Source organism: Phyllostomus discolor, chromosome 3 (genome assembly GCF_004126475.2).
Source record: "Phyllostomus discolor isolate MPI-MPIP mPhyDis1 chromosome 3, mPhyDis1.pri.v3, whole genome shotgun sequence".
Taxonomy (NCBI): Eukaryota; Metazoa; Chordata; class Mammalia; order Chiroptera; family Phyllostomidae; genus Phyllostomus; species Phyllostomus discolor.
The window spans coordinates 50,589,382-50,606,293 of NC_040905.2; the positions used below are offsets into that span (position 1 = coordinate 50,589,382).

The window sequence follows — 16,912 nt, forward strand, 5'->3', positions numbered from 1 at the left end:
AAGGTCCAGTGCTCACGGAGGACAAGCCGTGGGCAAATACCGATTGACAGCCCCACAGGCAGCCGCCATTTTGGATGTCTAGCACAATCTAGCTTTCATGAATCCTAAACCAATTCCTGGTATTTTATTTGGCTTTTACTACATTTTTACTGATAGTGGATTGTTTCAAATGTTTGTTAAATATCAGTTCTACATCTGAATGGAGCCAAAGGAAAGGGGAATACTTTAGGAATCTTGCATGGTGCTTTGCACACAGCTAGCACTTAATGTACAATTGTTTTGAGGGGATTTTTTTAGGGATACCTAAAAAGTACACTTAGAAAAATTTCAGATGAACATCATTCAAGACCAGCAATGTTTACACTGATTTCCTTATTTTCATATGAACGTTTTCTTTCTACTCTATACTATAAAACATTGCTATAACACTTGAATTTCTTTTACTCACCTATTTTTAAGAGGCCTTCTTCGTGATACGAGTACAACCAAGTCTTTGGGTTTGTCACCATTCGCTACAGGACAAGTGATGTAACAGATCTGATCGTCTGCACTCACCCAGTCTATGACTTCACAGGACCTATGTGAACAGAACAGTGAAAGGAAGGCTGTACTTTTCTAACTAATAGAAGAAGGCATTCACTTCTTTTGTTTGTTTTTATAACTTTTTTGTTGCTGTATACATTCACCCTTCTGTCCACAAAACCATCCCTCCAAATCCAGTGTCATTTCCCAAAGTCTGTCTTTAGAAAGCCGTTTGGTCAGAAAAAATAATTCTGCATGTGATGGTGAGAATGGTGGCCACCTGACTAAGATCCCTGGCTTCAACACTTCAGAGAAAAGCATTTAGCTGTTTTCCACAAAATTAATTTCCCTAAGATCAAGTGATAATATGTAAATACTAGTGAATTATATGGACAGTCCAAGAAGAACTCTTAAGTAAAAGAATATGGTATATTAGAAAGAGCACTAAGTTTGGAGTTAAACAACTTGCCTTGCAATCCCAGATTGCCATTCAGGAGCTATGCTATGTTAGGCAAGTCACTTTCTCTTTTTTCATCATAAAATGTAGATAATAATATCCATGGGGTTATTGTCAGGATTAAATGAAAACACCTGGCATAGTGCCTGAATTGTAGTAGGTGCATAAAAAAAGTAAGTTGAAATAGAATTCATTCATTCATTCCTCCATTCATTCAAGTTCAAGTTGGCTAGAATGTCAGGTGAAATAGAAAATAATGGGAGAAACATTTGAAAAGAATTAACACAGCTTTTTAGGCATTGTTCTTACTAAAAGCTTTGTACTTATAGAGCATCTACAAAGTACTGATGCAAGAAAATTATGAAGTACTTCCTCTTCGCTTGGAGTGTTTTATTATGATAGCATTAACCATGCCATGTCATTCTGGCATCCATGCAAATGAAAGCCAGAGGTGTTTCACTTTCGTGCTATTAAATTGTGTATTATATGATATTAATCATAATGAGGTTTAGTCATTTTTAAGTTGGACTTCCACCTCCTCAACATTAGGAAGTAAACAGTAATGCTTACTATAACAGGAAGCCCACCTCGCCAATCCTTCCCTTTCAGTAAGGTGTCCTAGAAGCGCTCAGTGCACCCAAGAGCTGGAACTCCTTGGAGGTGGTGCAGCCCAAGTGCAGTCAGTCCCTGTCAGTGCATCGACAAGGCGCACAGCTCCATGTTCCAGGAAAGGAGGGAGAGTGGGAGAGCCTGAATCGGGGATGCAGCAGACAGAGGTAAGAGATGCAGGCTGACGGGAGTGGCCTCTGATCAGACAGGGAGAGCAGGAAGGAGTGCCTTTCACCTCAGAACTCACACAGCCTCCTCCCAGCTTCTCACCAGGGAATGCTCTTCCACCGAAAAGAAAAGAAGCTATCAATTAAATATCAAGAGTGAGCAACAAGAAGTACAATTCGATAATCATTTCCTCAAGAGCAATGAGACCATGTATTCAGTTACAAGAGTGTGGAACTCAGAGCCTGATGGACCTGGGCTCCAATTTGGGTTCTGTCTCTTTATTGCTGTGCAATCTTGGTAACTATTCTTGTTCAATGAAAATACTATCAAACTTGAATAGTTATTGGTAGGATGACAAAAGATGTCGGTAAAGCATGCACCCAATATATGGACAATAAATAAGTGATTATAATACTTTTTTGTCTCTCAATAGCACTTGATGCATTTTTCTGTGTAGAGAAAGTTTTAAAAATACACTTTAGTTAATAAAGCAAGAGGTTGCAAGTCGGGCAATGGAGAGGCACTGCAATATGGAGGTCATCTTTCCCATGACATCAGGGTCACTTAAGAAAATATTTTAAATTTACTCTTACACATAATGGGGGTCCCACAAAGGTCGCTTGGTAAAGTCAGATAAGAGATGATAAGCCAAGTGTGCCGGTTTTTCCACTTGCTTTTCAACCCAAACAGATAAAAGATCATGTTCTTCCAGAGTATGTATTTTTATCTAAAAGATAAGAACAAACAAATAAATAAATTACAAAAATTAAAATGATGTTTTCACTTTAAAAAACCCACAGACACACATACGGAGTCAGGCTGATGGCACCAGCTAAGGCGTCTTGGCACCCAAGTCACAATGATGGCAATTTCATTTCAGATACTTGGGCGTCTAAAGCTCTGGCCAGGATCTCACCAGAGGGCACTCTGACCAGAGGGCACTCCTGTGTCCTCTAAACAATATATGACTCGAAGGTGGGTTACTTAATTATTGTGCAATAGTTTTTCTCATGAAAAATAAAAAGCAACATTTCTCTGTTTATCTCTCTGTGATGTTTCCTCACCCCTATTCAGGAACAAAAGAAAATAATCCTCAGACCTCTGAGCCTCATCTTCCCCCTAAGACCTCGGAGCTAAGGCTACAGCCTCCGCCACTTTGCCAAGATGTCAGCTGTGTCTTCAAGTGGGCACAGGTGACCCCAGGAAGTAAGCTGACCACCTCTAGACCAAGGGAACCTCTTAGTGGGCCACTGGAGCACCATGTGTCTGCAGCACAAAGCATTCTTTCCTTGTGAATCCCAGGGCTCGTCCTACCAGCTGGCCAATTCCTGGCTTTCTTTCTGATGCTCATTATTCCCTAGATAAGAGGAGGCCTGTCTTGGGGAGCCATTTGGCATATGCTGAAACATGAATGGATCCCTTGTCACTCTGAACTCTTTCTACTGTGCTTTTGCCAATAAGCAGAGGTATGTGTTCTGCTAAGAGCACATTGCTGTCCTGCCCATTTTAAATCTCCGTCTCTTTCAGGGTGTTTTGAAGTTAGTGTTGAGATCTGCTATATTATAATAATTCCCATGGCAACAAGCTGTGAGAAGACAAACAAACACAGGGTTAAGACTTCACTGCGGGAATCAAGCAGATGGAAAAATCAGGCTGTGCGGGAGAAAACCTTTATTTAAACATGAATATCTTCAAGAAGCGAATGAAGAAATGAGAAAGTGACGGATAGTGGCTTAGAAAGGAAAGAAGTGACTGTTTGCATATGCCATTTTCCCTCTCCCATTGAACACAGTGCCAAGTCCGCCCTTTACCAGCAGAGCCCACAGAGGACCCGGTGTCAGCTCTGGGCACCTCCCAAACAGAACCGAAACCACGGCCAGGGCTCCAGTTGGTGGCTGGGACTCACCCAGCATGGGCATGCCTAACTTTGCCCCTTGGACAGCAGGTGTGGAAAGAGGTTCATTGGTGTAAATCCAGAGTGAAGTCACCTCATTGAAGCTTGATGGCCACATGGCTCTAAGCCAGGGCTCTGCAGTCTCAGAGGAGGTGAGGCGGGGGCCCGAATTCGACAGCCTGGAGCAGAGTCTGGCCTGGGCTGACACTTAAGGGTTGAATAGTGTCCTCCCCAAATTCATATGTTAAATTCCCCCCAAAATCATATGTTAAAATCCAGGACCTCGGAATGTGACCTCATTTGGAGACAGGCCTTTAGAGACGTAGTTAGTTAAGATGAGGTTATACTGCAGTAGAATGGGCCGCTAACTCCATCTGACCTAAGTCCTTATGAAAAGGGGAAGTCTGCACTCAGGCCTGCACACTGGGAGGACGCTGCATGAAGAGGGAGGCAGAGATCTGGTGACGCATCTATGAGCCAAGGAAGAACACCAAAGATTGCCAGCAAGCTAGAGGGGAAGCCTGGGACAGATCCTCCCCCACTCCTTCAGAAGGAGTCAACCCTGCCAACACCTTGATCATAGATTTCTAGCTTCCACCCCTGGGAGACAATACATTTCTGTTGGTTAAGCACCCAGTCTGTGGGAAACGTTACAGCAGTTGTGGGGAAGCACCACAGCACCTTTCCAGGAAGCTGCTCCCTGGGTGCGAGGATACAATGATGCTGCTTCCCCTGCTGGAGCCAAAGCAAACATAGGGCTGAGCAGTCCCCAACCCTTAAATCTTGCCCTTACGGACCTCTCCAGACTTACCCAGTGAGTGCTGAGTACAGTTTGCATGAGTGAATGATACTTTAACCCTTCAAGGTGAAGGTAGCAGAAAGTCCTCTCACTGCTTCGCTGTCAGAGTCAATGGCCTTGAAGCAGATGAAGCAGACAAGGACAGGCAGTGGTTGATGTTGGCTCTTGTGAAACCCTACTATTTTAGAAAGGGCAACTTTTGCTTAGTGAGAAAATCCTCCAAGACCGGCTCTCCAAGGAAACGAGTTCCCTTTCATGCTCAGAAGACTACAGGTTGCATTCCATTTGTAACCAGATCAAACATTTTACTATTTGGTACCTGGAGAATTTTATTTTATAAAATGAAGTTTAGAGCATGTAGGCTCCAAATCTGCTGGAACTTGCTAACATTTTATTAATGATTTTTTTTCTTACAAATAAGATTCTATTTAATGAGTTTGGATGTCTTATATAAATAGCACCAGTGGACCTATCTCAAAATTTTAGCATTTCACATTATCTATTGACAAATATGTTATGGAAACAACATTGTGAGGACAACACTGGTTTTTATGAGGCCTGGGAAGGGCGTGGCTGACTTTCCCTGGAGGTGCCTGGGGACTGCCCTGGGGGCAAGGGGCGGGGACTTGGTCAGGGGAAGCTCTGGGACCAGCCCCTCCCCAGCCTCAACAAGAACAGCTCCCTCTGCTGTCCTTGCTGCAGTGGCTTCTGTCGTGTGTAGAGGTTTGCAACTGGCCCCTGCCTTTCTGACTTTCACTGTAATTTTTCTAGTACACGCTCAGCTATCACTAAATAAAAAGCTACTCCTGTCCGGCCAGTCTCCTACCCATGCTGATGTCCACCACAAGGATCTGGTTCAAGCTACTATCTGCCTAGAAAGCTCCCTTGGCCCCTCCAGCAATCTACTTACATTCTCTCAGAGGAGAAAGGAAACAATCCTCTCCCCAAGTTCTAAGTAACTGCCTTCCCTCTGCCTAAGAGCTGGTCGTTACAGATTAAACACTACACTCTCTCACTTGTATAAACTATCTTCAAATCATTCTCCCGCTGTTTCATGCAGAGATGTGATGTTTACTGAGTATAAACTCCTTTAAGATGAGAGTACATCTTTTGTTCCCTGTATTATGACTAGTATTACTTCCATTATTACACATTGAAAATAAAATAAAGGTTAAAACAGTAGGTATTGCCCAATTTCATTACAAATGCCAGAAATCTTAGACTTTTGCCATTTAACAAATTTATGTAGAACATCAGTAAAGATTTTGAATCTTGAAATACGTATGATCCTTAACAGACAGTTGTGTTGTAAGACTCAACTAAAAGATGACAGAAAAGGAGAGGTGTATTTTAAAATGAAAAGAACACAGAAACTTTAAAAAGTAGGAGAGAAGGGGTAACTCAGAAAGAAAAATATCAGATTTTTATCATAAATATAATCTAAAAAAATAGAGGGCTTCTAATTAAACAGAGATAACATAAGAGTGTTCTTTTAATTATACAATATCCTCTAATAAATGTCTCTACAAAAATTAAAAATTAATTATTGATGGCTCTCCTTAGATTCTAGCAAGTATGCTATTTATTTGTTGAGGTTTGTTTCTGACCCCAAACTCCCAAAGAACTGAAGTTTTGTTTTTTTTTTTTTAAAGATTTATTTATTTATTTATTTTTAGAGAGGGAAGGGAGGGAGGGAGGGAGAGGGAGGGAGGGAGAGAGAGAGAGAGAGAGAAACAGAAACATCAATGTGCGGTTGCTGGGGGTTATGGCCTGCAACCTAGGAATGTACCCTGGCTGGGAATCGAACCTGGGACACTTTGGTTCCCAGCCCACGCTCAATCCACTGAGCTACGCCAGCCAGGGCCTGAAGTTTTAATGTATTACATGGCTTCACAAAATATCTTCTCTCTTTCATTTCAGACATGAGTGTTTTCTTTCCAATGCTGCTCACGAATGCTCAGATGCCAGCAATGATGCAAGAAGCAGATTTCATATTTGTAAAAGAAGACAAAGCCTTATAGCATCTTTTATGAGAAATAAAGAAAAAGAAGCCACTTTGTTATGCTAAACCCGTGTTTCCGCATCACTGAACCAAGCATAGTTGGAAACCTCAACAGACCCAAAGGGAGTGAGGGAGGCCCTGAAGGACTCAGAAGTGAGGACATAGACGCAATAAAAACTGGCAGCCCGTACCAAGACACAGAGAGGAGGTCGAAGCCAGAGCTGAAAAGAATCAGTGAAGTAGCACCTGAGTTTGCTCTGACGTCAGGGTGAGTGGCCATATCATTCATTATTTGGACTGGAGTGTGGACTGTTAGCTGTGATGATGGGACAACCGGGACCGCCTTAGGAACACAGGAGCACAGTTACCCGATTTTAGAGGTTACTGCTATGCTGGCGAGGAACACGGTGCACTTGGGAACGTGAGCACAAAAGGGGGCATGACTGAGCATCTCCCCAGTACCAGTCTGCTATGACCTGGGACAATGGTGAAGAGGGAAACGGCCCCAAGAGAGCTCACGGACTAGTTAGTGCAGCGTCCCCTTCAAAGCGTCTCCTAAGATACCTCTGAAGCGAGATAAAATTATTTAATTTTTAATCTAATGACATGTGTTTATTTAATTTTTATCTAATGGTATGTATTATTAATTTTTATCTAATGACATGCTTATTTAATTTTATCTAATGACATGTGTTTATCAAATGACAACGTGTTTATTAAAATTTGATGACACAAAGAACATGGTAAAAAGAGATGCCAAGAAGGCAGTCCTCTTTCTTAAAATGTTTACAATCTAGTTAGAGGGAAAGACCGTGTGTATAAAGTTCTATTACTATTAAGACTTCTATCAATTCAATGAATCTGTGGAAGAAATGTCACAAGATTGTGCATAATTAATTGACAAATTAATTTTAAAGAATTGCTAAAGGAGTTCCTAGAAAAGGGCCTTCAGTCAGGAGCAACAGGAGTGGCTTTACGGAGAAGCATTTGTCCTGGGTCTCGAAGACCAGGTAGGACCTGCGTGGATGGAGAAGAGGAGAGAGGTGGGACATGAGAACTAAGCTGAGAAGTTGAGAGTGAGCAGGGCGCATCTGAAGGACCCCAAACCGGCCAGCGTGCAGTAGCAGAGACAGGGCTGAAAAGAGGCGTGACTTTCAGAACCGGTTTTCCCAAAACATTTTTTTACCTTCTTAAAAGCAGCGTGGTATAAGCAGAACCACTAGCACCATGAAAAAATTTTTAAACTTTCTAGTTGAATTTATTGGGGTGACATTGGTTAATAAAACTATATAGGTTTCAGATGTATAATTCTAGAATCCATCATCTGACAGTTTTTGTTTGTGAAGAACTGTGAGTTGTTTGTGCATGCACCTGGGTGCCACCTACCTTTTCCAGAGCACTGGTAACCTCCCAGCCACTTTTGGCTGCCAGTTTTTTGAAATCTTCCACGTTGCCATTACTCAAGGATTCCTAAAATGCAAATATTTAAAATGCTGTGAGTTCAACACATAGATCAAGTATTTTCTGCTTAGAAAATGGGCACTGTGAGAGGCAAAGTGATAACACTGACCTTAGAACTATGCTACAGGTAACAGTGTCTGTCTCAGACTCTTAATTCAGAGTTCAGACAAGGTGAAATGAAGCCTGTATGCTTAGCAAATTAGTATCATTTTAATTGGTGTCCTGAGCAAAGACAACATTGCCCTTATAAGTATGTCTTCTAAGTAAACGTGGATTTCCCTTTATATTTTATGGCCAAAAACATTAACACAACCAATACTTTGTTGTTGGGCTATAAAAATGCAAGCTGGTGGGCACGTTTTTCAGCAAAAATCATGCTGAGATACCAGATCTCAGTGTCCCATGAAATGCCTCTGATGGCAGAGGACCCTGCGTCTGTAACTTGGGAACTGTATCTGCAATTAAAACAAGGGGTATCCAGTTACTGTTTCGTTTTGAGTGACTGGTTGCTATAAGTCACCTTTTCATCTAACCTGTGTAGGCACAACCCAAATCAGTGAAACAAGGGAATTTTCACTTGTGTCATGATGTGATTTTTACATGGAGAACTCCAAATTATAAAACTGTCACCTGGTTGCTAATGTCCCAGTGTACGCAAAGTGGAACCTCTTCTTTGTGAGAAATAACATATTTTCTGGAAAGAAATTAAAATGTTAAATAGCAGTTTTCTTCCCTGCATTTTGCACACAACAGTAACTATGACACTTTCTTGAACAGAAATCAGCAGTTTTGAAAGCTGCCTTTGCTGTTGGAACAGTCAGGAAGGACAATTTGCATCACTGTAGCCTCCACGGTCAGAAAACCTCAGACCTTCTCTTCTTAGCTCCCTGGGAATAGACACCCAGAGAGTGACCCTTTGTTACTTAATCTGTGGGGTAAGATCTTGCACTGTAAAATCTCACACCTAGGTCCCTTACCTGCCTAGGCGAATTCTCTTGCGTGCAATAGCTCCATGATACCGTCTGAAATCATCCTTTAATAAGAAACAAAGTAAAACCAATAAATTTCCAATATTTTAGTGCTGTAACCTTAAATCTCCCTCTCTCCTAAGTCAGTTGAAAAGGCTAAAGGGGACCCGGTGTCTCTGCGTGGAAGCTCGTCAGGTGAGAGCGGGTGGCAGTTGGGTGGTGCGTGTGGAGCAGCAGCGAGAACTGGCTGTAAGGAGGGAGAAGAGAGGCAGAATCGGGCTGGGAAGAGATTACACTTCCAACAGCAGCACGCACCCCGCTGAGGTGAGGTCTTCAGGGCCCCACTGAGACTGTGTAGGGGAAATGTTTGGACTTCATCTTGACCGAAAGAACTCCATCTTGGAGGCCTGACTATGCCTCCTTGCTTTCAGTAAAATTCCACAGTTTAAATGAACCTAATCACATCATTAAAGGGAAGAATGTATGATGATAACATCCTTTCTTAATATCATGTTCTGCAAAATAGTTGTCCTGTCAAGTATATGGTAACTAGAATATTTGTGGAGGCATTATTTTCTAGGCCCTTTGAATGTGCCACAGACGATGGAAAACATCTGTCAGTACCGATGATCACGGGACCCCTGACCTCGTCCTCATTCCCGAGCCCTCCCCCACCCCGAGGCCCTTGTGGTAAGCCAACCACAGGAACCCTTTCGGGAGTTCGACTTCTCTTTTCTGGTCGGCTCCCTTGTGCACAAGCTCTTTTCAATAAACTCTACCTGCTTGATCTTGTATTGAGTTCAGTGCTCATTTCTATGACACTGAGACTCAAGAACCTGGCACTTAAGGTCCAGTGACACCATCGTGTCAACAAATGACTGGAGTGATTTGGTCAAAAAGACAAGTCTGTTGTGCTAATAACCTACCTTTGACACGGGCTTGATTCTGGGAAATGTGATCGGTTCTTCCTTATCGTCCACAGCATTGTAAATGAGAAAAGCACTGTTGATGTGACGGCCCTGGCCCTCGGACCACTCCTGGCAGTCAAAGGCCTCCACGCTCACTCCCACTTCGACACTGCAGAGGGCGACACAGGGCGGTGGGCGGAGAAGCAGAGCACACTGGGCTTTCTCTGCCCACCACCATCTCCTCCTCCAAGCAGAGAAGGAGGGTCCTGGGCTTTTCCTTTATTGTCTGCAAATCTATGCAGCTGTTAAAACCCATTTTTTCAGGTCCATAGATCTAATGTGCAAGCTTTTCTGCTTTACTTTCCCAATTTCAAGTGGGGAAAAAGGCCAGTTGTGATTTTATATGTATGTATTCATGGACACGTTTTGGTAATGAGAGAAGTTTAAATTGTGCCAAAGTCAAGTTTTCTCCCCTCAAAACAGTTCTGTAATGAAAAAGCATCAAACACCAACAGTGGACAGGAAGTACAGATATTCTTTTTCCCATTTAAAGAGAAAAAAATACTAAAGGAAATATTTTCATTGCATTATCAAGAGTTATAAAAATAACTAGAAAGTGGTTGAACTTCATGGTGATAAATGACAGGTCCATTATGAACTGGTGACCACAGAATCACTGGGACCCTTGAGAACGAAAAGAAGAGTTATTACAACAAGTATAAACCAGGACCATCCTGGGTCAACTGGGACATACAGTCACCCTTCTGATGAGAGACAAAAACCAATCTATCATAATTTACTCAGTACATGGAAGCTTCAAGCAGAATACAGGGTTAAAATGTGTGACTATGAATTTTGAAGATTGAGTGAAGTTTCAAAAAAAAATAGAAGCCACCTGGTGACTTTAAAATAGTTCCTATATTCACCTCCAGATTGAAATAAAAATGTAAAAACACTTATGAGCAAGTTGAATTCGTTTATAGCTGTGTAAGAGCACTAGACACACTTTACCAGGTCTGAAATGTATTGTTGACAATGGCATTGAAGACAAGACGATCTCCGACGGTAGATGGTCCTCGGAACTTAAACATGTCCACAGACTTCAGAAGCGGATGTGCTCGACAGAGGCGGCTGAGGAAACCAAGAGAAGGAAGGAGACAAGAAATGGATCATCCTCCAAAATTTTTTTAGGAAATGCTGATTCGCTTAACAGGCACAAAAGACCAGTGTTCAAGGCATTTTGTAAGTAAACATCTTTTAACTCTACTGAAGGAAATGGCTGGATAGTGTGAGTTGGGAGTGGTTCTGTACACCACCTGCAAATATCTGGGGAAATTCCATGTCCCCAAGCCGAGGGGTCTTTACCAAGATGCTGGTGCTTCTGCTCCTGTGGTGGCATTCCTGCCCTTGTTTTGTTCCCCATGCAAGTCCCTCTGAAAAACTATGTCTTTCTTTCTAATTTAAGGGTTATGTTCATCACGGCAGGCAGCTCATGACTGTAAGCACAGGAAGCAGCGACCCCCAGGGTCGGGCGGGGGGCACCGTGAGGGGCACTGCCGGCTGCTGCCGTTCACACCAGCTCCTGAGCTCAGTTACGTGACTCACCCACACAACAAAGGACTCACTTTCCCTTGAGGAGAAATTACCTAGATTGCTGCACAGAGCTTGAAAGGCTACAGGTACACACTTAACAATTTTTGTGTGTGCAAACTTTGGAAATATCTATAAAGAATATTTAATCTCAAAAAGTTACTTCCACTATTTTCTACATTTTAGATTCCCACTGTAGTCTTTCAATTACTCTAAAGAATCATGCCAACATTCAGTGAAGAGATTCTGCCATAGTTAATTATATTGTAGGCTTTTACAACAGAACAGGTTCAAATGCTTTATTGTCATTAAGAATGACAATCTCATTTTAAAAACAAGCTCTCTTTTATTTGTGCATAATTTATCGGAAGGATAACTGCAGGTTTCTAACTATAGTTATACCTACAGGTACATTAATAAAATTCTTGTAGTTTTGAAGAAATAAAATCATGACAGTTTTTAGTGGTTACAAAAATTGTCAGAAGGGTAAATCTTGATCAAATGCATTTTCAGAGTACACATGTTCTTTAAAGATACTCAATTACCTACATGTTCTACTAAGAATAAAATAAACTTTTTGAAGCTGAGGCATACTTAAAAGCATTCTTCCAAGTTGTTCCTTTTCTCCTCTTATTGTTCAGTTAATCCTTTGGCCACAATGACTCCAACAAACCTTTGCAGGTCAGACCTAACTGTAAACTGCCTTTTCAAAAGTTTGTAATGACTGTTTTTAAGTGTAAAGGCTGTCTTCTATGTCTGTTCTGCACCTGTGGATACTTTGTCATAACTGTCATCACAAGGAGTGGCAATGTCACAAGATCAACCTTCCTAATTCAGAGTAAAGTATGAGAACCGTCATTTCATTTTTATTTTTGAACCAAGAACGTAAAGATTCATCTTCAAACAAAAGGACAGGTTAATCCTATGGTAAACAGGAAAATGACATCATTTTCTCATTTTGATAAAGACAACACTGTCCTCTCCTTGTCTCCTTGATTTGCCCAATAACTAGGTCTTAGGCCCTTTCTACTTGCCCCACTGGTCTCAACATTATGTGCCATGAGGTTAAAACGAAGAACCTTGCAGAAATAGTAGCCACCGTCTCCATCCAAGCCATAATCTGGCCACCAAATGTATTTCCATGATGGTTTGCGTGGGGTGGGAGGACAAGTTCAATGCTCTGAACAAAGGTGCCCCTGGTGGAGACTGCGCCCTCCTCTTCGCCACAGCTGAGATCTGGAAGGTAGACGTGAGCATTAGTGACGGTGGGTTCACCACAGGACCGGAGACGCACAGCCTTTCCATCCTAGCAGCACTCTCAAATCCTGAAGTTTTAGAAAAGTTGTATTATTCCCGAAGACTTAAAACTCCTAATGAAATAAATAGGTTTTATTCTACAGAGTGACTTTCACCCAAACAGTGGATATTTACAGTGTTTTGGAAAACAGGTCAGAAAGGGCCTTTTCGAGAATGTATTCCAACCTACCAAGTACACAGGAGTTGTGATTAAAAACGATTAAACTTAAACTTGGGTTGTCTGGGGTGGAAGAGGAAAAGATCAGGGCAAGAAGGGGCAGAAAGACATTTGGTGTCTGATGGATATGTTGTAATCTCCACTGAGGTGCTGACTTCATGGGTGTATATATGTCTCAAAACTTAACAAACTATTGGGGTGATCACTTCGTAAGGTATATAAATGTCTAATCACTATGTTATATGTACCTGAAACTAATATAATGTTGTATATCAACTATAATTGAAAAATAAATTTAAAAACAACAAAAAGTGTATCAAATTGTCAAACTGTCAATAAAGTTGTTAAAAATAAAGAACCTGGAGCTATACAGGGCCACAGACACGGAGAATGCAGAATAGGGCACTGCACTATCGGAGCTTCAGAACAGAGTGTGGCTCCCCGGTCCCTGTTTTGTAATGAGTGCAGTCACCAACGGAGAAGACTCAGTACGTCGTCCATCTCAGTGTCCTTCTGCTTCTTTTGAATCATATCTGCTTCATTTACTGGCAAACTGGTTTTCACTCTCAACAATGGAGGAATCCTTTACTTTGGCTGCAAAGCAGTAAATGTGTCTGATTTTGCTTCCTGCATCATCACATGCATCACCAAATCAGGCCTAAATCTCACTTGCTATTGTTGAGGCCATGGGAAAGACTTCCCAGCCAGGGGGTACCGCCCACTCCGGTGGGCCAGTCAGAGGCAGAGCTTGCAGGGGGAGGGCACAGATGTGCCTGGCTGCTGTTGGGAACTGGGACTGAAGCTATTCTTGGCACAGTCACCCCTAAGTGAGCAGGGAAGAGTGGTTACAGAGACTTTTTAACTCCATTTCCTAATGGGATTTTAAAATTTATAATTAATTGATGGTCTTATTCTTTTATTTTTCCCCCTTCATTCCATTGATCATTTCAGTCACCTGCTCAAAAACAGGTCCAAAACTTCCCACTGACCTAGTATAAAATCCTTCCCATTGCCCTGAGCCCTTCCTTCCTGGTCTGGCTTAAGCCTACCTCTCCACCCCCAGCTGTCTGATTACCGCCAGCGCCTCTCCCTCCTCCATCACATTCTCTCTCAGTTCTCCCTGTTTGTTCCAGTCACTGTGACTCTTTTCAGCTCATGCAACTAAATGTTACCTTCAAAATGCATCAGGGCATTTGCACATGTGGGTCCCTCTTTCAGAAGCAACTGTCCTAGCTGCCGCCACCACCACCTCCTTTCACTTACCTCCTGTTCTCTCTCTGCTCATCACAGTCATGGTTCTCTCAGGAAAGCCATCCCTGACCTCCACAGCTAATCTGCACTCTTAATGAGCTTTACGCATCCCTTTCTTCTACAGTTGTAGTTTTATGTTTATCTGTGTGATTTTTGATTATCTGCCACACTAGATCCTAAGCTCCTTTGAGCAAAGACTGATTTTTTAACTCTTAAAAGAATTCCTGAGTATGTGCGCTCAGTAAATATTTATTGAATGAAGACCTGACTAAACTTAACTTGGCCGATTTATTCCACATTCATAGTCTTTATTATCAACAGAATATTTTTAAGTAACAAAATAATTGGACTGAATTATACTTCTGTCCGCTACTTACTAAAGTTCCGCTGCTCCCCCTTTCCACTTAAACAGGATTGTAGACGCTTCAATTTTTTCCCCAATTTTTGGGGTGTGAAACTATCTCCTGTTGATTATTATTTCCCTGATTACTAACAAGGTCTGACATCTTTTCAAGGTATATTAAGTTTTCTTGTTACCTCTTAATGAAATGGCTACAGCATTTGTTTCATGTGTTACTTTTCTCCCATTCCTTTTATCCTCTACTTCTGGAACTTGGATTTGATGCTTGTTAGATTTCTTACTCCATTCTCTGTCTCCTAATCTCTCTTACATAGTTGCCTGTCTTTGCCTGACCATCTGCATTCTCAGTAAGTCCTTCTGATCTGTATGACAGTTTGCAGCCTTATCTGTTGTTTAATTCATTCATTGAGTTTTACATTTTAATTATTATTTACTCTTTTTGTATAGAAAATCTGTTTCTTTGTCAAATCTTCTAGGTCATTTTCTTGTTCCTCTAGAATACTTTTTATACTCTATTATTTCTTAAAATATATTAACATACTTCTTTCACATTCTTTATACAATAAATTCAATGTCTGTAGTCTTTGTGGGGCCTCATTCCGTTGTCTGGTGCTTTGTCTGGATTTTGGTGACTTGTTTATTTTTGACTCATATGGTTTTTGACTAGGAGCTCATATTCCTTGGATCTGTATCTGTGGGAACTCCTGAGGGCTGGGTTGAAAGTCACCTCGGAGCAGAGGCTGTGCCTGCCTGGCTGCAGAGCAGCTGCAGGTACCACAACACAATACCATTTCACACTCGGTCTGCTTCAGGCCAAACAAGTAATGTGAATTCTGACACCAGTTCTGCATGAGAATGTGCTTCTGGTTGAATTCTCAAAGGGAAATAGCCTTTTTTGCACCTAGATCAAGACTGAGACAGGGAAGCATCCCTAATGGCTCTCCAGGGCTGTGATTTTTCTAGTTGACTCATGGAGGGTATCATCTATCACCTTTTGGGGGCTGTAGCTCCAGGTAAGATTCCCCAATCCAGCCCTCCACTTCATGTGGGTCCTGGCTTGGCCTCCGAACCCTTGCACACCTGTTACAACACAAGTTCTGGGTCTTAGCACTTACAGGGTCCTCCTAAAGCAAATGCCAGCCAGCTCTTGTGTCTCCTTACACTGCTGCGTTTGCGCTTTCTGATTATTTCTAGACTTGGAAGTTTTCTCCCATTTTTCTGCCAGCTGAGATGTGTTTGCAAAGATGTTTGTAAATATTTTACCCAGAAATTTTAGTTTTCTCCAGACACCAAGTTCACCATATTGCAATAATCAGAATTGGATTGTTTCCTAAGGTGATCTTTAAAAGGTGTATGAAATCTGAAACCCTTCCCAACTTCTCTCTTTTTTGATTACTGATCTTATTAAATAATGCCTTATATAAACATCCCAAACTAGTATTGCTGGAGGTATCTTTAGGTTAATTTTTCTTACTCAAGTGGTACATTTTTGTTCAAAATAAATATAAACTACCTCTAAAATATGTTGTTAAATGAAAAAGAGAAAGGTGTATAATTGCTCGAGTATTGTGCAACGAGTGTGTGCTAGTGTGCACTGTGTGTGTGTGACTGTGGCTGTCTCTGCAGAGGGAGCTGAGTCACTGGGAGACACAGAGGGAAGGAAAATTCACCTTCTCTCTAAATGCTCTCCTATGCCCTTTGAGTTTTTCACCCTGTGCATGTGTACCACCTAGTTTTACACAATTGAAAAATAATTATAAAATAAAAAATTAATTGAGAGGGCCTTATAATGTGAGAGACGTTGTAAACACTCAAATATAGGCACTTCCTTCTTATCTGAGGAATGACTTTAAAAAAAATCTACTCGATTCCTATAAAGACACACATGGTGTACATTGGGATAAGGAAATGGGTACTAGGGCCAGGAATATGTGCATAAGCATCAGCTATGATGTCTATGCAGAAATGTACTGTGTATAAGTGACTTCAGTGCAAAAGCATGCCTATTTGCAGTTAATTACCAATTAATAGAGAAACAGGGCTCTCCCAGGTTCAAGGACTCTAGTGCTGGATATGTACACAAGTTAAGTACAGTAAACAGACTTCATCCTTTGTGCAGGCTTCCAAATATGGGCATACTCTTTCAGTTGTCTGTTTCAATACTTGTATTTTGGATGTTCATTGAGTACTGTGTCATCATTCTACTTGGACAATGTTACTTTCATGCCATATTTTCAGGTCATTCTAGCCCTAGTTTTCTTTCCCATATCAGAAAGAATCAACACAGGACAATGCTCATAGATGTGATTTCTTACTCAAGTATTATAATGAAAATGCCCCAAATCTTTTAAAAGATTTCAGTTTTTCCCTTCATACTTAGCTTCCACATACCAGTAATATAAGAGCACATTCCAAAAGAGTATTGCTTTTACATAATCTAATTTCATT

The 16,912-nt window shown here is 41.5% G+C and overlaps 1 protein-coding gene across 1 annotated transcript in view; it reads right to left on the reverse strand.

The window, feature by feature from the left end:
* Nucleotides 1-16,912, reverse strand: part of ACOT12 (acyl-CoA thioesterase 12) — a 40,856-nt gene that overhangs the window by 3,369 nt on the left and 20,575 nt on the right. The window contains exons 6-13 of the mRNA XM_028529489.2: nt 12,458-12,614; nt 10,800-10,919; nt 9,807-9,957; nt 8,890-8,945; nt 8,543-8,606; nt 7,838-7,921; nt 2,350-2,483; nt 449-577 (exon numbers count right to left, since the gene is read on the reverse strand). Coding sequence (XP_028385290.1) covers nt 449-577; nt 2,350-2,483; nt 7,838-7,921; nt 8,543-8,606; nt 8,890-8,945; nt 9,807-9,957; nt 10,800-10,919; nt 12,458-12,614 — 895 coding nt within the window. The remainder of the gene's footprint in view (nt 1-448; nt 578-2,349; nt 2,484-7,837; nt 7,922-8,542; nt 8,607-8,889; nt 8,946-9,806; nt 9,958-10,799; nt 10,920-12,457; nt 12,615-16,912) is intronic.